Below are 24,671 nucleotides of genomic sequence, written 5' to 3' on the forward strand. Positions count from 1 at the left end.
GAACACGGTGGGATTAATGTTCTGAACTGTGTACACTCAATGCAAGGAATTTCGCACGAACGGCAGACGAGCTCAGGGCATGGATCAGCATGTGGAATTATGACATTGTAGTCATTAGTGAGACTTGGTTGCAGGAGGGGCAGGACTGGCAGCTCAGTCTTCTGGGATCCTGTTGTTTTAGACGTGATAAAGTGGGAGGGATTAAAGAGGGAAGGGTGGCATTACTAGTTGGGGAAAAGATCAAGGCAGTGCTCAGTTAGGACAAACTGGGGAGCTCGTCTGGTGAAGCTTTATAGGTAGAAATCAGGAATAAGAAATGTATGACCATTTTAATGGGATTATACTATAAACCATCCAACAGTCCACAGGATTTAAAGGAACAATTTTGTATTGAAATCACAGACTATTGCAAGAAACTTAATGGTGTGATAGTTGGTGATTTTAACTTTCCACATATTGACTGGGACTCCCATACTGTAAAAGGGGTGGATGGGAAAGAATGTGGCAAACGTGTTTGGGAAAGTTTCCTTAATTAGTACGTAGAAGTCCCAACTAGAGGGAGTGTGATATTTGATCTCCTATTAGGGAATGAGACAGGGCAGGTGGCAAAAGTTTGTGTAGGGGATCACTTTGCATCCAGTGATCATAATGCCATTAGTTTCAAAGTAATTATGTAAGAGGATAGGTCTGGTTCTCAGGTTGAGATTCTAAATTGGAGAAAAGCCAATTCTGATGGTATCAGAAAGGATGTGGCAAGTGTGGATTAGGGCAGGTTGTTTTCTAACAAAACTGACCTGGTACATGGGAGGCCTTCAAAAGTGAAATTTTGAGAACACCAAGTTTGTGTGTTCCTGTCAGAATAAAAGGCAAGGTCAGCAGGTTCAGGGAACTTTTGTTTTTGAGAGAGACTGAGGCCCTGGTTAAGAAAAGAAGGAGGTGCGTACAGGTATGGGCAGGTAGAACAGGTATGGGCAGGTAGGAACAAATTAGGTACTTTTGGAGTTGAAGAAATACAACAGAACACTGAAGTAAGAAATCAGGAATACCAGAAGCAGGCATGAGGTTGCTCCAGCAGACCAAGTGAAGAAGAATCCTAAGGGTTTCTACAGATACATTAAGAGAAAAAAGGATAGCAAGGGACAAAATTGGTCCTCTGGAATATCAGAGTAGTAATCTATGTGAGCAGCAAAAAGAGATGGGGGAGATCTTAAATGGATTTTGTTGTTTCTGTACGTACTCAGGACATGAACACAGTGTCTATAGATGTGAGACAAAACAACAGCAAGGTCATGGACCCTATACAGATTACAGACCAGGAGGTGTTTGCTGTCTTGAGGCGAATTAGGGTGGATAAATCCCCAGGGCCTGACAATGTGTTCCCTTGGACCCTACAGGAGGCAAGTGCAGAAATTTCAGGGCCCTAGCAGAGATATTTAAAATGTCTTTAGCCAGGGAGAGGTGCCAGAGGATTAGGAGATAGCTAATGCTGTTCCATCATTTAAGAAGACGCCAGGACATTATCAGCCGGAGAGCCTGACATCAGTAGTGGGAAAGTTATTGAAAGATATTTCAGTGGAGTAAAGGAAATTACAGTTGTATGAGAGAGGAGTTGGCCAAAGTAAATTGGAAGGAGCTGCTGGCAGGAGATGTCTGCAGAGCAGCAATGGTCTGCGTTTCTGGGGAAAATGAGGAAGGTGCAGGACATGTGTATTCCAAAAATAAAGAAATACTTGAGAATAATGAGAGTGGATATAGGACTGCTAGAAAATGAGGCAGGAGAAATAATAACGAAGGACAAGAAGATAGCTGATGAACTTAATGAGTATTTTGCGTCAGTCTTCACTGTGGAAGACACTTATGGATAACGTTGTAGGGTGTGAAGCAAAAGAAATGGGTGCAGTTGCTGTTACAGGTAGGAGGCAGCAAGTGGGAATAAAAGGATCCTTTTCTGGTTGGCTGCAGTTTACCAGTGGTGTTCCACAGGGGTCAGTGTTGGGACCGCTTCTTTTTATGCTGTATATCAATGATTTAGATGATACAATAGATGGCTTTGTTGCCAAGTTTGCAGATGATACAAAGATTGGTGGAGGGGCAGGTAGTGTTGAGGAAACAGGTAGGATGCAGAACTTAGACAGATTGGCGAATGAGCAAGAAAGTGGCAAATGAAATACAATGTTGGAAAATGCATGGCCATGCACTTTGGTAGTAGAAATAAATATGCGGAATATTTTCTAAATGAAGAGAAAATCCAGGAGTCTGAGATGCAGAGGGACTTGGGAGTCCTTGTGCAGGACACCCTGAAGGTTAACTTGCAGGTTGATTCGGTAGTTATGAAGGCAAAATCATGTTAGCATTCATTTCAAGAGGTTTAGAATACAGGAGCAAGGATGTGATGCTGAGGCTTTATAAGGCCTCACCTTCAGTATTGGGCTCCTCATGTAAGAAAAGATGTGCTAGCATTGGAGAGGGTCCAGAGGAAGTTTTCAAGAATGATTCCAGGAATGAAAGGGTTATCATACGAGAAACATTTGATGGCTCTGGGTCTGAACTTGCTGGAATTCAAAAGAATGAGGGGGAGATCTCATTGATACCTTTCGAATGTTGAAAGGCCTAGATAAAGTAGATGTGGAAAGGATGGTGGAAGAGTCTGGGACAAGAAGACACAACCTCAGGATAGAAGGGCACCTTTTCAAAACAGAGATGCGGAGAAATTTCTTTAGCCAAAGGGTGGTGAATTTATGGAATTTGTTGGCACATGCAAATGTAGAGGCCAGGTCGTTAGGTCTATTTAAGGCAGAGTCGATAGGTTCGTGATTGAACATGGCATCAAAGGTTACGGGGAGAAGGCTGGGAACTGGAGTTGAGGAGGAGATAGAAAATAGGATCAGCCATGATTGAGTGGCGGAACAGACTCGATGGGCCAGATGGCCTAATTGTACTCTTATGTCCTCTTATGTCTTATGGTCTTATGGACCTGGATATATAAGTACTTGGACAGACAGATCGATTAGGGATAGTCAACATGTTTTATGTGTTTTTGGGCATGTCTAATCAATCTTATAGAATTTTTTGAGAAAGTTACCAGGAAAGTGGATAAAGGCAAAATAATGCACGTTGTTTACATGGAATGTAGCGAGGCCTTTGGCAAGGTCTCACATGGGAGCTTGATCAAGAAGGTTCACTCGTTTGGCATTCAATATGAGGTAGTAAACACATTGGCTTTGGGGAAGAAACCAGAAGGAGGTTGTAGGTGGATACTTCTCCGCCTGGAAGCCTGTATCTCATGGTGTGCTGCAGGGATTGGTGCTGTGTCCATTGTTGTTTGTCATCTGTATCAAAGGCTTGTAGATGACCTGGAAGATAATGTGTTGAACTGGATCAGCAAATTTGTGGATGACGCCAAGATTAGGGGTGAAATGGACAGTGAGGAAGACGATCAAGGCTTGCAGAGGGGTCTGCATCAGCTAGGAAAGCGGACTGAAGATGGCAGATGGAATTTAGTGCAGACAAGTGCGAGGTGTTGTACTTTGGGAGGACCAACCAGGGTAGATCTTACACAGTGAGCGGTAAGACACTGAGGAGTCTGGGTAGGGCAAAGGGATCAGAGAAAACAAATCCATAATTCCTTGTTAGTGGTGTCGCAGGTGGATATGACCAGAAAGAAAGTTTTTGGCACATTGGTCTTCAGAAATCAATGTACTGAGTACAGGAGTTGGGATGTGATGTTGAAGTTGTATAAGACGTTGGTGAGGCCTAATTTGGAGTATTGTGTGCAGTTTTGGTCACCTACCTACAGGAAAGATGTAAACAAGATTGAAAGAGTGCAGAGAAATTTTAATAGGATGTTGCCAGTACTTGAGGACCTGTGTTATAGGGGAAGGTTGAACAGGTTAGGATTTTATTCCCTAGAAGATATAAGATTGAGGGGAGATTTGATAGAGGTATTCAAAACTATGAGGGGTGGTAGTTGTTCATCGTGTGCGGTAGAGTTTTTAAAGTGGAAAAGCCATTGTACTGAAGCAGTTCCATTCTCTTGACCTCAGAAGTCCGAATCCAGTGGTACAAACAGACGTCACTGACTGCGGTCTTCCTTGTTTGCAGTGGATGACCATGACATCTTCTGTGCCTTGTCATGCCCTTCGATCACCACGGAGTGCTGTAGTACCACCTTCCTGGCCGTTGGATTTCTCTGTTGGTCTCATCCGCCCAGTCCACTGGAGCTGGGACAGGAATGTCCCTATCTTACCAGGGTATGAGGCCACCTGCTACCCTCACCTGGTTTAGCCTGCCTGGGGGGGGGGGGGATACAGATAGGGTAAATGCCAGTGCCCTTCTTTGCTTTGAGGTTGGGTGAGACTACAACTAGAGGTCATGGGTGAAAGATGAAAGGTGAAATGTTTAAGGAGAGCGTGAAGGGGAACTTGTTCACTCAGAGGGTCATGAGAGTGAGGAACAATCTGCAGGCACAAATGGTGCATGTGTCGATTTCAACATTTAAAAGAAATTTGAATGGGAGGGTTATGGAGTGTTATGGTCCAGGTGAAGGTCAATGGGACTAGGCAGATTTAATGGGTTTAGCACGGACTAGATGGGCTGAAAGGCCTGTTTCCGTGTCATAGTGCTCTATGAATCTGTCAAAGGGAAGGTCTGTAATAGTGTAAATTTCAAAGAGTGTTGAGGAAAGAGGTGTGGCTTCCCCGTGATGGCCACTCATCACACGTCCACACTGAAGTTCCCCAGGTATCTCTCCAGGATCCCTATCTTCCATCTATTTATTAACTCTTAGAAATATCGCTGCTGCTATCATGACTAACTTACCCCTACCTTCAACACTGCCCACCACATACTCCTTCTCTGTTTTGTCTTTTTTTTTAAACTTTGAGCACCACAACACAAATAAGGGAGAGAGTTGGAAAATGTAGATCCCATGGTCCATACTGACCAACACATCTTTTGGTGGGTAACCAGAGTCCACTCAGCCCATTGGAGCCATTCTGGCTTGCAATCATTCCATTTCCTCTTTCCTAGTTTCCCTGGATTCCCACAACTAATTCTATTTCCTACGTGCCTCTTTGATTCTAGTTGTCATTAACCTACACCAAATGATTAGATTAGATTAGATTATGAGGACACGCAGTCTTCTTTTATTGTCATTTAGTAATGCATGCATTAAGAAATGATACAATATTCCTCCAGTGTGATATCACAAAAATGCGGGACAGACCAAGACTGAAAAACTAACAAAAACTACATAATTATAACATACAGTTACAACAGTGCAACAATACCATAACTTGATGAAGAACAGGCCATGGGCACGGTAAAAAAGTTCAAAGTCTCTGGAAAGTCCCACATCTCACGCAGACGGGAGAAGGAAGAAAACTCTCCCTGCCCTGCCCGACCACAGTCCGACTCTGAGTCGTCCGAAAACTTCGAGCCTCCGACCAGCCCTCCAACATCGAGTACTGAGTACCATCTCTGCCGAACATTTCGACCCCAGCCTCGGTCGCCAGCAGCAGGCAAAGCCGGGGATTTTAGGGCCTTCGCTCTCGATCGCACAGTAGCAGCGGCAGCGAACTGGGCATTTCAGAAGTTTCTCCAGATGTTCCTGTGAGCTTCTCCCGTCCGTCTCCATCAAATCAGAATTGTGCATGGCATCCTACTTACAAATACGATATCATTTTACCAGAGAGCTGCGCGCGCTGCGTCATTCTGCCATCTTCTCCTCCCGCCAGCAAATTAACTGCCCAACCTGCATGTCTTTGGAATGTGGGGTGAACCCAGGAAGGAGCCTTCCAAGTACTCTGTTGTAGGATCTCTGTTTAATTTACGATCCTTAGGGCTCTTCCGAGAGCCAGGAATGATGAGCAGTCTTAAATCCAAGATCTCAGTTCATTTTGGAGGACAAGCAAACATACAAGTACTAACCAAACTAAATAAAGAGCTGAGAAACAATACTGAGAGGGGTATTAATGCTAAGAAAAATAAAAGCCTTAAAAGGGCACTGTTGAAAAATCTATCACTTTTACAGATAAAATAAGGGTAATTCCTTAGATAGGATTAAACAAGTTAATAGGATACATAATTACGACAGTTACATCACGTGGGTGATGTGCCAATGAAAAATAAGAATGGTGATAAACCGTTAGTTTAGCTGTTATACCGCTTTCTGCCAGTGACATGTGAGTTTGTTAAAAAAGTACTTATCTTATAAAAGGTATTATTAAAAACCGATGTTTGCAGCACTGCCTATACTTCCCACTGCCTCAGTAAAGCGGCCAGTATAATCAAAGACCCCACCCACCCCGGGTATTCTCTCTTCTCCGTTCATCCACCGGGAAGAAGATACAAATCCCTGAAAGCACGTACCACCCAGCAGAAGGAAAGTTTCTCTCCTGCTGTTACAAGTCTCTGTTTTAAGTAATAGTTCCCGAAAATAATAAATTGGACTCTTGACCTCATAATCTGCTTCGGCGAGCAGGTGTTCAGCACGGTCTACTATCCTTGCGCTTGTTGCTGCCGAAGGAAGGTGTCTGTGTCTGATGGTCTCCCTCCCCCTCGCACTCACTACCCCCCGAGGAAGGTCCCTGCGTTTGAATGGTGTCTCTATCTCTCTCTCTCTGACTCGATGCTGCTGGAGAATAGTGCCAGAGTCCTGGATCCTGGGCAAGGCTTAATCGACAGGGTTTGTGGATTGGACTCTGTAGTTCACATTATGATGTGTTTCTGGTTTCTGGTCACTCCTTTTCTCATTGCCCCCTTGTGTGATTTGGATCGGGACGGCCTGCAGATAACAATTGACACAGCGCTAGATTCAGCTGAACTGAATATCTCTGGACTCCTAGCTGACTTTATGGGTTGGTGTTTTATATTCTGTGTTTTTCACTTGTTTTTTTGTGCGTGTGGGGGCAGGGATGATGTTTTTCTTCTTTTAGATTATGAAGACACGCAGTCCTCTTTTATTGTCATTTGGTAATGCATGCATTAAGAAATGATACAATATTTCGTCCGGTGTGATATCACAAAACACAGGACAGACCAAGACTGAAAAAACTGACAAAACCACATAATTATAACATATAGTTACAACAGTGCAACAATACCATAACTTGATGAAGAAGTCCATGAGCACAGTAAAAAGTTCAAAGTCTCTCAAATGTCCCACATCTCACGCAGACGGGAGAAGGAAGAAAACTCTCCCTGCCATGTCCGACCACAGTCCGACTCTGAGTCGTCCGAAAACTTCGAGCCTCCGATCAGCCCTCCGACACCGAGTACCGAGTGCCATCTCTGTCTGAACGATTCGATCTCAGTCTCGATCGCCAGCAGCAGGCAAAGCCGGGGATTTTGAGGCCTTCCCTCCGGAAGATTCTCGATCGCCCAGTAACAGCGGCAGCGAACTGGCATTTCAGAAATTTCTCCAGATGTTCCTCTGTGCTTTCACGTCTGTCTCCATCAAATCAGAATTGTCCACGGCCCCTATTTAATGGATACGATATCATTTTCACCAGAAGGCTGCGCGCGTGGTATGCTGCTCTCTCTCCTCCCACCTTTAAATGGGTCTCATGGTTTTATTTGCTTCGTGGCTGCCTGTGGAGAAACAAATCTCATGGTTGTAAACGTACTTTGATAATAAATGTACTTTCAATCTTTGTTATGATTTTGCATCTTGCACTTTCTCAGTAACTGTTACACTTTATCCTGCACCATTGTTATTTTACCTTGCTCTCTTTCAATCCATTTTGTAGTGACCCGATCTGAGTGAATAGTGGGCCTGATAAGCTTTTCACTGGATCTTGGTACATGTGACAATAATAAGCCACTTCCAGTCCCAGTTCCAATTCAATGCAGCCACAAGGAGAATGTGCAGTTACCTACAGAAGAGCTGGAGGTCAGAATCAAACCCAGGTCTGGCCAAAGTTTCCTCTAAGGTGTCTGCGTACGCACATCTTTTACTACTAGCGCACAAAGGAATTTACAAAGTGCAAACTGCGCACAAAAGGTCGTCACCCTCTACCCTGTTGGCATGTTAAGTATATTTCACGATTGTACACGATCACATTTCCTTTTCCAGTTTCTGATGCATCTGGTGTTGACGTGGAGCTTGTGATGATTTGTCTGCAGATTTTAGAACTGGCTTATTGATACTGTTTTTATTGAATAAATTATTCAGTGCCCACATGTTGTTGTCACTGGGCAAAAAAATTGTACAGCACAAGATCTTTGCACACTCTGGTCACTACAAATTAGAGGGAACATTGCAGGTCTCTGGTTCTGTGAGGTCACCACCGTGACACTTATAATGAACTATTCTTGAGAAAAAAATATTTATTTTAGGGATGTAGCTGTTGCTGTAAATCATTTAGTAATATTTTGGTATAACATCCACACATTTGCAGTATTGGACATATGATGTGAAGATTTACATGTATACGTAGAGACAGGAATAAGTTGAACATCTTAACTCAATCTAGGTACTTGTACATAAATATGATATGTATAACTGTGATATTCTGGTGTTGCTGCAACTTACTTTCTGCTACTTACTTATTTAATACTGCTTTTCTATTACTGTCTTGTTTTTATCTCCCACTTTATTTAATTGCCTGAGAGGAAGCCAAACAGAGTTTCATTGTACCGATGTATAATGACATTAGAGATCATTCAATTCAATTCATTTCTATATATACATACATACATAGAGAGAGAGAGAGAGAGAGAGAGAGAGAGAGAGAGAGAGAGAGAGAGTTCAAAGTTCAAAGTAAATTTTATCATCAGGGTACATATACTATTATCAAGGAATCTGGGGAAGCACAGTAGCCTAGTAGCTAGCACAATATTTTACAATGCCCGTGACTTGGGTTCAGTTTCTGCCACTGCCTGTAAGGAGTTAGTATGTTCCACGCAGGTTTCCCCGGAATACTCTGGTTTCCTTGCACAGTTCAAAGTCATGCTGGGGCGGGGTAGGTTAACTTGTCATTTTAAATTGTCCCGTGGTTAGGCCGAGGTTAAATCGGGGATTGCTGGGCGGTGTGGCTTGAAGGGCTGGAAAGGCTCGAAGGGGAGCTTTGATGTCCTTGTTGCCCATTTGCACAATTGTTTTTGCATGGGAGGGTTTGACAATCTTCTTGCTGTTTGCAGGATTTGTTTTTTTTTGTGTGGGGCAGGGATGATGTTTTTCTTTGAATGATTTTCATGGCTTTCTTTGTTTCATGGCTATCTGGAGAAGATGAATCTCAGAGTTGTAAACTGCATACTTTGTATACGAACATTGTATTCTTTGATAATGAATCAATGAACCTTTTTGAACCTTACTCCTACAGCATGCACATGAGTCTGAAGATAATGAGTATCTATTTGTACCCAAAAAAGCACACATAAAATGCTGTAGAACCTTAGTCAATCAAAGATCATCTATAGAGAGCAATAAAGAGCCAATGTTTTGGGCTGAGACCCTTCATCAGGATTGGAAAGGAAGGGAGAAGACGTCAGAGTAAGGAGGTTGGTGGGGGGGGTAAGGGGAAGGGGTGCAAGCTAGAGGTTGATAGGTGAAACCAGGCGAGGGGGAAGGTAGGTGAGATGAAGTAAGAAGCTGGGAGGTGATAGGTGGAAAAGTTAAAGGGCTGAAGAAGGAGGAATCTGATTGGAGAGGGGAGTGGATCATGGGAGAAAGGAAAGAGGAAGGGCACCAGAGGGAGGAGAAGGGAAGGGGCAAGAGGAGAGTCAGAATGCAGAATGGAAAAAAGAGAGGAGCAGAGGGGGAAGTAATTACCAGAGGTTAGTGAAAATGATATTCATGCTGTTAAATTCAAGCTACCCAGACAGAATAAATGCCCAAAATGTCCATGAATAGTTCAATATCCATATTTACAACAATTATGCCATGAATACTTTAATTTCTATGGAATTTTATTCTCGTTTCAGAAAAGGTTTAGAAGGATGCTGCTAGGACTTGAGGGAATGAGCTTAAGGGAGAGGTTTGATGGACTGGGACCTTATTCCTCAGAGCAGGGATCCCTCAGTTCATGATGGGGATCCATGTATAAAAACAGGTTGGTAATCCCTGCCTTAGAGTGTAGGAGACTGCGAGGTGATCTTACAGAGGTGTATAAGATCATGAGGGGCATTGATAGAGTGAGTCTGCTTCTTCTAGGAAAAGACCAAGGATGGGCTTTTTCCCGGAGCTGGGGTATCAGGAACTAGAGGGCATAGGTTTAAAGTGAGGGGGAGGATTTAAGAGGGTTCCATGGCATAACAAAGGCTGGGAACCCCCTTTTAGAAGGTAATGGGTCAAGCATGGTCAAATGGGAGTAGCTTAGATTTTGGTCAGCATGGACCAGTTGGGCTGAATGGCCTCTATCCCTGCTGTGATAGTCTCTCTGATTCTATCTCCATTCCCAGTTTTCAGCTGCTGTACTTCTGAGAGGGAGAGAGAGAGGCAAAAACAGATGTTTCAATTAGCTCAGATGACAAATCATCAGGCTGAAATGTTGACTCTGTTCTCTCTCTGCTGATATTTCCTGACTTGCTGAGGATTTCGGACATTTTATCTTTTTTCTGCATTATTTTTTCAACTGCCTTGGTGCGTTCACTGTGGAAAAGTCGGAAGCCAGAGGTTTGTGTTTCTTTTTGGCTTATAATGTAATAAAGACCAAGCTTATATTTCAGAATCAGGTTTAATATCACCAGCATATGTCATGAAAGTTGTTGTTTTTGCAACAGCAGTACAATGCAATACATAAAAAGTAGAAAAAACTGTGAATTACAGTAAGTATATATGTATATATTAAATGGTTCAATGGTTCCATTTAATATGAGAGAATGCATACAACCTGAAATTCTTACTCTTCACAGAAATCCTCAAAATCAGAAGAAAACCCCAAAGAATACATGCCCTCCAATCCTGGCAATATCCTGGTAAATCTCAAACACAAAATATTCTGCCGATGCTGGGGCCAAAGCAACACACGCAAAATGTTGGGGGAACTCAGCAGGTCCAGCAGCATCCGTGGAAACGAACCGTCAACTCTTCTGCATCTTCATCTTGGGGACGTGAGAGGAAACCGAGACAACTTGGGGAATCCTGCATGGTCACAGGACGACGGTGCGACTCCACACTCCACACAGACAGACCCGGATGTCAAATCTGTACCTGGTTCTCTGGTACAGAGAGGCAGCAGCACTACCTGCTGTAGCACTGTGCCGACTTAAACAAAGCTGATAAGTGCAGGACTAAGATACCCTTAAATCAGTGTTTTGGAGTCTTTTGTATCCATCGGAGAGAAGAAGGCATGACCCTCTCTCATGTTTTATTGAAGCATGAACACAGAACTTTAAAACAGTAGTCAGATCCTGAAACTCAGAGACAACTCATAATCAACACCAGTGTCATTAAGGGGTCTATACAAATTCTGGGGTGGCAGGGTGGAGATATGAATCTACCAAAGGAGGTGTAAGGAGCTCCTTCCTTCCATGAGCCTGCAGGTCACCCTTGGGTAAGGTGTAGCATCCGCTTATCCCCACCCCACCCCGATCAGGGTCACGTGAAGCCATGGGAGTAGGTGGTGGACGGTCGTACGAGCAGCCGGTGCAGATCACAAGTCCTGGTTATGCCATCTCTGACGCCAGGCAGACAATCTCTGAAGAGTATTGATAATGGCTGGGGGTCACCCATCTTGTAAAGACACTGCCCAGAAGAAAGCAATGGCAAACCACTTCTGAGGAAAAATTTGCAAAGAACAATCGCGGTCGTGGAAAGACCATGATCATTTACGTCATACAGCACTGCACATAACAAATGAACAATACAGGGCCAAATGCCAAGGAGCTGCTGATGGTTAATTGATTATTGTGAATTACTTCAAGTGGGTGTCAGGAGATTCAGGAGGGAGTTAAGGAACATGTTGGGGAGAGCATGATTCAAGATGGAAAGAGTTGGAGCGAATTTACAAAAATGAGAGGGGGGGATCTTATTGAAACTTAGATTATGAAGACACGTAGTCCTCTTTTATTGTCATTTAGTAATGCATGCATTAAGAAATGATACATTATTTCCTCTGGTGTGATATCACAAAACACAGGACAGACCAAGACTGAAAAAACTGAACAAAACCACATAATTATAACATATAGTTACAACAGTGCAATAATGTCATAACTTGATGAAGAAGTCCATGAGCACAGTAAAGTTCAAAGTTTCTCAAATGTCCCACATCTCACTTATCAAATATTGAAAGACCTAGATAGGGTGGAAGCAGGGAAGATGTTTCTATAATGGGAAAGACCAGGACCAGAAGGTAAACACAATAGGTTCTGTAGATGCTGGAAATCCTGATGAAGGGTCTTGGCCTGAAAAGTGGACTCTAGTTCTTTCCACAGATGCTGCCTAACCAGTCGAGTTCCTCCAGCATTTTATGTATATTGCTAAGACCAGAGGCCACAACCCCAAAATACAAGCAAGTCCCTGTGTAACAGAGCTGAGGAGGAATTTCTTTAACCAGAGCGTGGTGAATCTGAGGAATTCATTGTCACGGACGGCTGCGGAGGCCAAGCCATTGGGTATATTTAAAGCGGTGGTCCTGACGAAGGGTCTCGGCCCGAAACGTCGACTGTACCTCTTCCTAGAGATGCTGCCTGGCCTGCTGCGTTCACCAGCAACTTTGATGTGCGTTGCTTAAAGCGGAGGTTGATAGGTTTTTGATTAGTAAGAGCGTCAGAGGTTACGGGGTGAAGGCAGGAGAATGGGGTTCGGAAGGATAGTAAATCGGCCACGGTAGAATGGGGAGCAGATTCGATGGCCCGGCTGCAGTGTCTTATGGTCTTAAGGCATAGGATGGAGAGGCCGAATGTGATTAGGGTGCTGTGGTGATATTTCAGTTTTCTGTAGCTCCGCGCCGCTGTTGTCAGAGGGATTCATTGCTGAGCCGGGCGATGGTAACTGCCCAGCGCCATCCGTTCCACCCAGGCTCCGCTAGACAGCGCTGTGTGTTCACTGTGCGAGGCGGGGCGGCGAGGCTCTCACTGCGGCCGACACCTCTGGGTTACCCCGGCCGAGCCGGCTGGAGATCCCGCAGCTTCGCAACCTCAAGGGAGGGGTGGGGGGTGGGGGGTGGGGGTGGTGAAGGCGGGGGGTGGGGTGGGGGAAGAGGTCAAATTGCAAGCCAGAGAGACGATTAATGTCCATGGTCGGCCTGGTTAGCACGGTTCAACCCCAGAGGGAGGTCAGAGAAAGTTCAAACGTCAACAGAGCTACTGTAAAAGAGAAGACATTTCTAATTAGTTGCATTTCGTTAACAGCAACACAAAGTCAAACAGAAACTCCGCACAACTGCAATAATGAACGCAAGAACGCGGTCAGAAAATGCAAGATTCATTTATCAGTGGATTTCACCGCTGCACCGATGCCGTGGTCACCGATAATGAGTTATCAATAATCCAACAACGACGCTAAATGCTTTCATGGGACAAGTCCAGTTTTCCGCAGGGTCGATGAACGATCAAATGGCAATTTTATTATGAAATTTTGAGAGAATGTTTGTTAGTCTTCTTTGGGACTTTGTAACTTTGAGTCGGTATTAGAAAAACATTTCTGCGGTATCTAGACGAGCACTTGAATGCCCAGGGCTAAGACAAATAAATTCATTAATGATGGGTACTTAAAAGTCAGTATAGCCAGACTGGGCCGAACAGTCTCGTTCTGTACTAGGTGGCTATAGCGACTGACATTTAACGTAAAATGTTTAAGTCCGCTGCTGATCAAACGGTTTGGGGCTCTGGGCTCAACTTGTTTGGAAGGATGAGGGTCTGGTCGAAATTTTCCAAGGGGGTGCAGGCAAGTATAGACTAGGGTAAAAACAAAAGCCAGGCGGAGAAGGGGAGAGGGGGTGGAAGCGGGGACAATACGTGAGAGATTGGGCAGAAGAGGTAGTGAGCGAGAACGGATAAGGAGGAAGGCGTGGAGAGGTAAATGGAGGGGGGAGAGTCGGGGAATTAAATTAGAGTGGGTTAAAATCGAGTGAGAAAAGAGACGAGCATAGAGAGGTAGAAGATCGGAGGAACCCGAGGGAGCTGAACAGCCAGCGAAAGTGAGGTGGGTTCCAAAGGAGAACGAACGGGACACGGAGGTGGCAGGAAAGATAAATTATTTGATCTGCGGAATCGTGCCAGAGATTTTATAAACTTTCTCAGCGATCGGCAGCCAATTCCCAAATTAACCGAGAACCATTGGAACATTTCGCTCTGTGACAAGTGAGCGAAGTTACAGATTGCACCCATGCGGCGAATTCTGCAGTGGGAGCGACCTCTCCGCTCCCCGTCCTTCATACAGCTGCCCCCTTCCCTTTTTGCTGACTCCTGGCGAATTCTTCATCAGTCTCTGCCGAGCCCGTTTCCCTGTTTCACTCCGTTTCTCACTCATACCCACCCACCCGTCTCCTCACGGCGCGAGTAAACGTAAAACCCTTTCATATCTGCCCTTTCAATCGTATCAAGTCGGGATGTGATATTCTTGTTTCTAGCTTTCATGTGTATTAATGAGTCATTGGGAAATGTTACGAGCAATGTTACAGAATGTACAGTATGTAGGTTTCAGGTGTAGTTCCCAAATAAATAAATACAGAACATGTGTTGATCTCTTTTTAAAAATCTATATACTTCTCTCTCTCACTCCCCCACCATCTCTCTCTCTCTCTCTCTCTCTCTCTATCTCTCTATCTATCTCTCTCTCTCTTTCTCACATATATATATATATATATGAGTGTGTGTGTGTGTGTCTGCATATCTATCTATTTACCTATATCTATACATAAACCTGTATATCTATCTGTCTGTCTGTCTTTCTAATTACATAAACTTATTTCTGAATGCAACACAAAATCTAGGAAAGAGGTGGGTAGGGCGGAAGAACTACGCATTACTTAAATCCTTCTGGAGACGGACCCCTGTTTATCCAGCGTTTCGGATTTGCTTCCCGTGTCTCGGTCGCTGTGCGCTGGGGGGGGGGGCGGGGGGGTGCTAACAGTCTTTGCAGTGAATCTTGCTCCCGCCTCCTGAATAATCCATCTATTTATTTAAAGGAAAAGGGGGAGAGAAAGACCTGGCTCCACATAGCAATTTTCTCTTTAGTAAATCGCGCCTGACACACTGACGGGTAAAGGCCCTTCCAAAATAAAGCCTCGGAATTTCCCTCAACTCAGATTGTAACGAAGTGATTTCCGCAGAAATAACAAATACTGTCTCAGCGCCCTCCCTCAATCCCTTGTATTCCTTGTGTATTTGTGTAGAAAAGCCTTAATGACGCCTCATTTGTCTTCGGTATTGCTTGTTTTTGTAAACCAAACCTGACACTAAATGTATTTTTAAATAAACAGACCAGGTAAAGAAATAAATGCCAGCGGTTAATTCTGCCACTCTAGCAGCCCAGCTAAGGGATCTGCAATAATATCACCCCGCCCTTCTTTGTGTAATAGTTAATTTTCTTAATACATACTATTAAAAGTAACATAGTTTCATCTCATTTGGGTGTAATCCCGTCTAATTTGACTGTAACCGCCTCCCCCCCCCACCCAGAGTTGAAATGTCTCTCCTAGTCTGCTTGAAAAACTAAGACGGTGCAATTTTCCAAATGCACTTCTAAAGTTAAAAGAAGATAATTGAATCAAGCAAAGGAAAGATATTCAACGTCAGGCGAGAGACGCGTCTAATTCACCCATCACCCAATTTCTGACCATTTTCCTCTCTCGGAGATTACGTGTTTGCTCGATTAAATTAAACAGTATTCCCAATTTCCAGCATCTGCAGATTTTCTCTTGTTTGTCAATCCTTACAGTCCCGCCCCTCCCCTATAACAACCAGGGTAACTGTTCAGCTTTGATTTTCATTACGGGTTCTGTGGGGGGTTTCGCCGGTATACGCCAGTTGCAGGGACGACTTCCAATTAGACCGGACAGTTCACGCCGGACAGGGTGTGCGTGTGCCACACTGCAGTCAGTCCAGTTCGGAATAGCTCAGAAATTAACATCGTTCTCATTGCGATTCTGAAGGAAAGGATCTGCCTTGCTTTTTAAAAAAAATATAATTTGATTACCAACTCGGAGGGAGAAATTAGCCTTAAATGGGGCAAAGTTTTACAAAGTTAGAATTATTCAACGACTCTCTTTTATTTCTTCGCCTTGTGTATCTCCCTTCTCCTCGTCCTTTCCAGTCCGGATGAAGGGTCTCGGCCCGAAACGTCGACTGTTTATTCCCCTTCACAGATGCTGTCTGGCCTGCTGAGTTCTTTCAGTATTTTGCGCGTGTTGCTCTTTTTTTTCACCTTTGTTCCTTCGCCGAAATATTGTTGTTGGGATTAATAAACTCGCAGGAGTTTGGTGTCCTCTAATCTCGTGCTCGATACATTTTACTCCAATATCATTTATTTTCCCCATTCGCCCCCCACCCCTTTTAAAAGAAAATCCAGTCAGATCAGAAACTCGCTTCAATAGATTTGCGTGCCTCAGATTTCCCCTTCCACGGGCCGCTCCTTCCATTGCTCGATTGTTTCAACCAAATCGCGCGACAATGCGAATTACAGTCCGACTTGGGTGCAAGACCAGTCCCGTAATGTTATCTTTTGGGGAGGGGGCGCAGCTCGACTCTCCAGTCTAACTCCGCAACCTCCACCCCTAATTTTTTTTTAAAAAGCGCAAAATCCCCTCGCCCGGGTTCAATTTAACCCCTTGGTCTATTTTGTTCCTAATTCCCCCACCATTTCCAGAAAATGCTCCATAACCAGCTGGTTTTCTGTATGGCTGTGGGCATTTTTGTTTTTTTAAAAAAGTTGCTATCCACTGGGGATTACAAACCTGAGAATAACGTATTTATTCTGAAGGATTCCCCCCGTTTTATTCGGTGATCTGCGCTTTTTGCATTTATAGTTAGGTTACTAATACAGTTCAAGGATGCAAAGGGCGGGGAGGAGATAATGGTTAAGAATGCGCTGATCACTAAGTGAGATCGAAAGAGTTAACCATTTAAACCCGGCACCTCCCCAATAACGCGAAAAAACTAGTCTCTCCCTCGGCTGTTTGTTTTGCATTTTCAATTAAATATATATATATATATTAAATTTAAGACAAAATGTCAAAAAGCTCTCTCCTATGCTTACACACACACAGACACAAAAGTCTCTTCGTCTTGGAGGAGTGATTAACTGGGAGATGTCTTGCCCCAGATTGCTTGTTAAAGGACTCAGCCCTCGCCTAATGCTCTGGAGAGGGACATGGCCCGGGGAAAGTAACGCAGTTTGTCCTTTTGTCTGTTTTTCTTGAGATCACAGCGGCGATCCATCACCTTTCCAGGAGGCATATGAGAGCCTCAACCGGGCGATGACCTGCAGCTGACTCCCGGGGGGGGGCGGGTGATGGTGGGGAGGGTGGGAGGGGGTGGGGGAGGGAGGATGGGTGTGGTGGTGGCGGTGGTGAGCGGTGGGGTGGGGGGTAGACAAGAGATGCGCGTTTATGTTCAAGCTGCAACTCCGCACGCATTCAAAACCAGTCCGACCCGTTCAAACATTAAACTTGTAAGAATAAATGTGTAGTCAGCACATTTGTCTAGGGAGCGAGAGAGAGAGAGAGAAAAAAATCATCCAACGAATTCAATTCAAGATCAGCTGTAAATGATGGACTTCATGATTTAGTCCCAATCCAACGATAAATTAAGGCGATGGTTACTTAAGCGCTGTTCCTAATTAACTTTTTAACTATATTAAAACACTGTAGAATCCAACCCTAACCACATTTACAGGTACAATTTAACTGCGGGTTCATCGAAAGTCGACCAGGCATTCCGTTCAAGGTTACTTCGGGAGCACTTTCAAATACGGGAAAAAGATCGTCAATATTCTCTCAGCCAGCAACGGAAACAGCGGCAGTCCCAATTCATCCAGATTTTTGAGCACCTCTTTTCTTGACTGACCTCCATTTTTATTTCGATGCCAGAAATGCGCAGGGGAGCGAAAGACATCTTGCTCCTGGAGTCGGGCATTTACAGGGGATCGGGCGCAATTCCTCTCCTACCATTCATGAGCACATTGTGATCCGTGTACCGAACAAATATAGGGAAATAGCTGAACCCCGCACAGATACAAGCACTCAGCTCTGTATCCGTGTTATGTCTAACTACCTGAATACAGTTTGAGCAAATATATTTATATTTGTCTAAATATCGATATCTGCGTTAATCTAGCTTTAAATTTCTATTTATTTTATATTGGCATATATTTTGTATAAATGTACGTAAAGAGAGGGGGCGGAATTTATATATATATATATATAAATATATGCACAAATATATGACTGGAGCGGTACATTTATACGTAGTTTTATTAATCTTTATTTTAATTGTATAAAGCTGTGTATATGTAAGGCGAACTGCTTGTTTTAAGACGGCCATAACAGACACAACACAGATCGTGGGACAAAGTAAATTTTTGAAAAAACTGTTTTATTTTTAACCAGATTAGACTTTTATATGCCTAACTCCCCAGTTCGATGCCTCTGACAGTGGGTGATGAAGCCGCGGCTTTTGTTTTAAATTTGCCAGGTTCTATAGCGGGCCCGCCGTTTGTTCGCGGTGTCTCCCTTCGCTCGGTCTGCTCGTGAAGAGAGGACATCGCAACCCATCGGCACCACCCCCCCCCCCCACAAGCTTCTCGTTAGTTCGCGAGCATCATCGGGGGCAACGTGAACCATTAAATAAAATACAATCATTAAAATTGTAGGTCAACAAGCGCACGCAGATTTTAAATAAATACTGGCGAGTGGCGGGAGACGGGCAGTCCCCGTCTTCTGTTAAGCATCCCGGGACATCATGAGATTAAGGGTTATCTGACGATCGCGGGCCACTTTTAGGCACGGGCGGTCACTCCCCAGACACAGATGCTCAGTAATATTAGTCAACATTACTGTTGATAAATATTTTACGATGGAAAACTTCTCTGCGTCCTTCTAACGATCAGTACCGAGCACCTGAAGACAAACAGATGCAAGGACAAACTGAACGAAGATTAGTTTCAACTGAAGAGCTGAGTGCGTAATTTGGCACGGTAGTTGTCAGGGGCGTTAAAATATGTCATTTATTTCAATTAAAAAGCGACACAAATAAACAATCGATACTGTTTTTTTCCGTTAATGGTAGTTTTATAAAAGTTAGTCAGTAAATCCTACTTGGGGGGGGATCAGTTTTGGGTGTGAGCTGGATATATAGAGAGGGAGTGCATCGAATGCTCAAGCGGGGCATTCAGAGATAGGCAGCGGGAGAGGGAGGGGGGTTTATAAATCTAACAGCCGTTTGGAAATGGCGTGTTGTGATGTAATATTAATCTAAAGATATTGCTCCAAGTGTAAACAAACATCTCAGCATACAAGGGAACTGGAATCGTGGGGTTTCGATTTTCTCAAACTCTAGGTAGAGCTCACCTGCAGAAAGTAGAAAGCCCATCCGCCAACACCCTGCTCGCCCGTGTTGCAATTTTGAGATCGATGTCCTCTCAGATACTTGACTAGGATGCAATCGTGGCGCTCGGTATGTAGTTTGTTTCAGCTCTCCTACATTAACCATGAATAATTTATATTATTACTCACTAATTTTATGAAAACTATAGCTCGGATTATTTTAAACTATTTACTGATCATTGAAAGAAGTGCGCGAGATAACTTAATTAAATAAGATGTTGGAAATTTGCTTTTGGAATTCGAAAGCACGGCAAATCTTGCGGATAACCTCGATTTTTAACGCTTTTAGGAAATAATAGCGGCGTTTGAAAGGGATTGAGAAATTCAATTGCAAATATGAGAGTCGAGGAATTTATCTTGGCGGGAGAGAGACATTGGTAGAAATTCGATCTCTCCAATGGTGGTTTATTTTAATTCCTGCTACAAGATCATTTGTAAATGTGTTATTTTCCAGATCACTGATTTTGTCAGGTAGAATATGTATTCTGCTTCAAAAACTAATATGGTAAAGATATGGATGTGGAAATTGTCGTGTTTTCGCAATAATATCTGGGAGCTCTGTCTAAATTCCTCTGGCCATCGGGAACACACCCTCTCCCTCCCTCTCTCACACAAAGTTTTTGGCAGAACACTCTCTCATCTACGTCCACACACATTTTCAGACTCGCATTTTCGCATACGCGACTGAATTATCACATTCTCACACATTTTTACACGCGCACATTTCTTTCACAAACACGCAAACTCGTGTCATCATACACTCTCACAAACACAGTCTTGCATACTTTTAATGAATGCGTGTGTGCGCGTGGAATTGCATGTATGGGTAAATGTGTATATATATATTTTTCACTCTCTTTCTCTCACACACACACGCAAACACGGAGGTTCGGTAGCTACCTCTGAATCCCAGAGAGGGCGTGGGGGGACGGGGGGACTGGACAATCATGAGGCTATCAACGTATTCGCCGTGCAGGGATCAAACACGCAGCGGCAGCCAAGGAACATTCTGCTCAACTTTGTATCTCTGATTTGAAAGGAAGGAGATACTGGTCATGATTAGAGCTGCAGTCGGCAAGCGTTCTGTGCAACATTAAAACGAGTCAGAAGGGGGTAGTTTCCAGAGGCTGCGGTTTGCATTTGGCTGCGTGAACGATGTGGTAGCAATAACGCACCAACAGAATAACAAATCGATATAAGTCGCATTTAAATGCACATTTTTACTGCTTTCTTAAGAGTCTGGCCTGCTCCTCCGTGTAAATTATTGCATATTGGCGCATCAAGTTTCTTAAACGTATTGTTTTATTCTTCTGATTGAGAACACCTTGTGCGGTGCCGAAGTAGGGCGAGGATTGCGGAGGGAGTCAAGAGAGGGAGTTGGAGGGGGTGCCTGGTTGGTTAAATTGATTAAGAAGTTTTTTTTTGGGGAGGGGCACTTGTAGCGACGATACGCCAGCCCATCAGCCTGGCCGCCATTCACAGTAATCGGGGACCCGATTTGAGTGTCTTGGGAGCCATACTCCCGCGCATCTTATTTTGTCGTAATCATCATCCGGCGTGGGCCTTTCTTTCACAGGCGGGGTGGATGCGACTCTGTCTCACCCAGTTTCCACGGTAATCCCCTGTGGACGGTGGGCATTTAAAAAATTAAAACAGTGGACGGCGGAAAATGTCCAACAGGTCGAGCAGCATGCGTGGAGAGAGAAGCTCCAACTGGTGTTTCGGTTGTATCAGTTTCAGGTGGCCTTGACCCTGGGTAGGTGTCATGCAGCAGAAGGTGGTTCTTTACCATGCCACGGTCTGAAAATGCCGACCCAAACTTAGAGCCAGACACAAGGACTCTCCCCGACCCCGTCACACGTTTGGACTCCAAGAACGCCAGGACGAACCCCTTTCAGCCCGGTTCGTGGATAGGTAGGGCAGGCAGGGAAATGGGCCAAACACGGCAAGTGCAACAAGCTCAGGTAAGCAGCTCGGTCAGCACGGATGAGTTGGGCCAAAGGGCCAGCTTCCACGTTATATGAGAATCTATGACTAGAACAACCGCCTTATCCAATTGGCCTGGCTCAATTTTCACTCTGCTTGACAATTTCACTATCTCCCTAAAAATGTTTAGAAACACATCAGATATTGGAAGCATCAGACTTATCTATCAATTGCAAGCAACAGCGTCTATTTGGCCCATCAAGTCCATGCCCGTCCCAATAAAGCAATCCCACCAGCTGTGCTCCCCTGTGCCCTAGCTCTCTGTGATATATACATCAGTTTCCCTTGGCACTTGCCTGTGTACTGCCTGTTATGCTGCTGGCATATAGGGAGAATGAAGGTCCTCTGTCTTTGGAGGTCCATAACGTTGCTCACAGATACAGAAGGATACTTCATTGCTGTTTCTGTTCTTTTTAACCATTCGAACACCCGAACTTGAGGACTGGTGGACCACTCTTAGTCTTGCTTCTATCCTTTGACCTGTTGGGCATGGGTGACCCTACCAAGAGCCAAAGCACAAGGTTCTGACTCCAACCAACATAGCTCTCTGGCTCATTGAAGCACACAAGCCTCCAAACCCTACAACAAGGTCGTGGCCCTCTTGGAGGACTTGACTACTCACTATGGATAATTTACAGTGGCCAGTCAACCAGTACTGAGCGTGCATACTCCACGCAGACAGCACCTAAGGCTGGAATTCAACCTGTGACCCTGGAGCTGTGAGACAGCAACACTAATCACTGTGCCACGGTGTTGCCCACCAGTATGGCACAACAAACTATACGTGCATTGCTAAGGTATTCAAATTCATTCTTTCAGCCTCAGGGAATTCCCTTCTGCCCTCTCCCCGCAAAGAAGCAATTGATTGTACATGACTCACATTTTACACTGAGCAATGTGTTAACTTGTTCTCTCATGCATCCTAGTTCCCTTTGTACTGCTGTGTAACTCCAGGGAGATCATTAGTTCTGGGGGGAGTTGTAGGGTTTCAAGCACCTGTTCAACCTCTCTGGGGAGAGGGTGATCTATCCCTCCCTTAGGATCAGAATCAGACTTATTACCAAAGTTCAAAGTGCATTTATTTATCAAAGTATGTGTGCAGTATACAACCCTGAAATTCATCTTCCCCGCAGACGGCCATGAAACAAGAAGAGCCTATGGAGCCAATCTGCCCAAAGGAACACATCAAACATCAAATCCACCCTGCCCCGCACAAAAAAAATCACACAAACAACAACAAAAAAAAGAGCAAAACCACAGAATATCAAAACACAAAATCCAAAGGCACATTTTGGTACATTCTGGTTCAGCGTTCATTATCTGCCTGGATTCAAAAATCACTCAAAAGTAGTAACAGAATGACCCGAACTAGAACACAGCCCAGACACAAATTAGAGTCCAAATCGACAATCGACATTGATTAAACCCTCTCCGGTATCATCTACTGACAGCATCTAGGGAGAGAAAAATCACTCGGACGCAGAGAGAAAGAGACCGCCATACGCAGACACCTCCTCCAGCAGCAGCGAGCACGAGGCTGGTAGGTGGGGCTGAAATGCGTCGTCTTGTTGCAGCAGTTCAGCGAAAGACGCAATAGACAATGCGAAGGTGGAGTAGCGAGGTAGTGTTCATGGACCATTCAGTGGCAGAGGGGAAGAAACTGTTTCCAAAACGCTGTGCGTGGGTCTTCAGGCTCCTGTAACGCCTCCCTGATGACAATAATGAGGGGAGGGCATTTTCCGGTTTGCGGGTGTCCTCAGTGACCAATGCCGCCCTCTCGAGGCACTGTCATTTGAAGTGGCTCTCAGTGGTCGGGGTGGCTTGTGCCCTTAATGGAGCTGGCTGGCTCTATGTCCTCACAAGATCACAAGGCAAAGAAGCAGAAGTAGGCCATTCGGCCCATCGAGCCTGTTCCGCCACTCCACCATGAGCTAAACTATTCTCCCATCTAGTTCCAATTTCCGGCTTTTCCCCCATATCCCTTAATACCCTGACTAATTAGATACCTATCAATCTCCTCCTTAAACACCCTCAATGATCGGGCCTCCACAGCTGTGTGTGGTAATGAATTCCATAAATCCACGACCCTCTGGCTAAAAAAATGTCTCCTCATCTCTGTTTTAACTGGGTACCCTCTAATTCTAAGGCTGTGGCCTCTTGTCCTGGACTCACCCACCAAGGGAAACAGCCTTCCCACATCTACTCTGTCCAACCCTTTCAACATTCAAAATGTTTCTATGAGATCCCCTCTCATACTTCTATACTGTACTCTGATGAATACAGTCTAAGAGCTGACAAACGCTCCTCGTATGTTAGCCCCTGCATTCCAGGAATCATCCTCGTGAATCTTCTCTGAACTCTCTCCGACATCAGAACATCCCTCCTAAGATAGGGGGCCCAAAACTGCACATAGTATTCCAAATGAGGTCTCACCAGTGCCCCATAGATCCTCATCAACACCTCCTTACTCTTATGCACTATTCCTCTTGAAATGAATGCCAATGTATCATTCGCTTTCCTTACTGTCGATCCTTCTGCATCTTTTTTCAATCTGGTATGTTGGAGCCTCTGTACCAGGCAGTGATGCAAACCTGCTAGAAAACTCTAACCGTACATCACTAAAAATGTCCCGGTCTTTGGCGAAATATCAAATTTCCCAGACTCATAATGAACTAGTCACTGGCTTGGTCTTTATCATGATCGCATCAATATGTCGGGCCCAGGATAGAGATGGTGTCAGCCCGGAATTTGATGGCAACCATACTTGGCCAGAATGAAGCCATCTCCTCATTGCCATGTAAATGGAAGGGCGTTTATCTCGATGCACGCCCTTTGTAGGTAAATTGCCTCCTGCTCGTTATGGCCCAGTGGCTGCACTTGTTCCTTTGAGGGAGGCTGCTGTGCATTGGGCTGAAATTCCTGGGAATGCCGATGGGGTGCTTCACTGCTCTGAGTGCTTCCCTTCGTGTGAAATGTCAGATAAAATCCCCGTGGGCATAGCCATAGACAGATAATCTCACGGTACTGCTGAGCACCTTCAGCCACTGGAGAACCTGGTCACCAAACCATTGCTCTTTGTTGGATATCGCTATGCACGGATGTGTATTTACATCAGTGACTCCACTTTAGGCAACCTAAGCAAGACCACGAGTGAGGGTTGGGAAGCGATTCCTGATTCTTCCCGAGTCAGAAGTT

The 24,671-nt window shown here is 44.6% G+C and overlaps 1 protein-coding gene across 3 annotated transcripts in view; it reads left to right on the top strand.

The window, feature by feature from the left end:
- The first annotated feature begins 19,347 nt into the window (after nucleotides 1-19,347).
- LOC134352662 (homeobox protein Meis1-like) overlaps nucleotides 19,348-24,671 on the top strand; it is a 439,361-nt gene continuing 434,037 nt past the window's right edge. Inside the window, exon 1 of one of the 3 annotated variants that reach the window (XM_063060012.1) lies at nucleotides 19,348-19,560. In XM_063060012.1, the coding sequence (XP_062916082.1) occupies nucleotides 19,543-19,560 (18 nt within the window). In that variant the 5' untranslated portion in view covers nucleotides 19,348-19,542. The remainder of the gene's footprint in view (nucleotides 19,561-24,671) is intronic. The other 2 variants (XM_063060007.1, XM_063060013.1) reach the window with 2 other exon arrangements.

Source organism: Mobula hypostoma, chromosome 10 (assembly GCF_963921235.1).
Source record: "Mobula hypostoma chromosome 10, sMobHyp1.1, whole genome shotgun sequence".
Lineage (NCBI taxonomy): Eukaryota > Metazoa > Chordata > Chondrichthyes > Myliobatiformes > Myliobatidae > Mobula > Mobula hypostoma.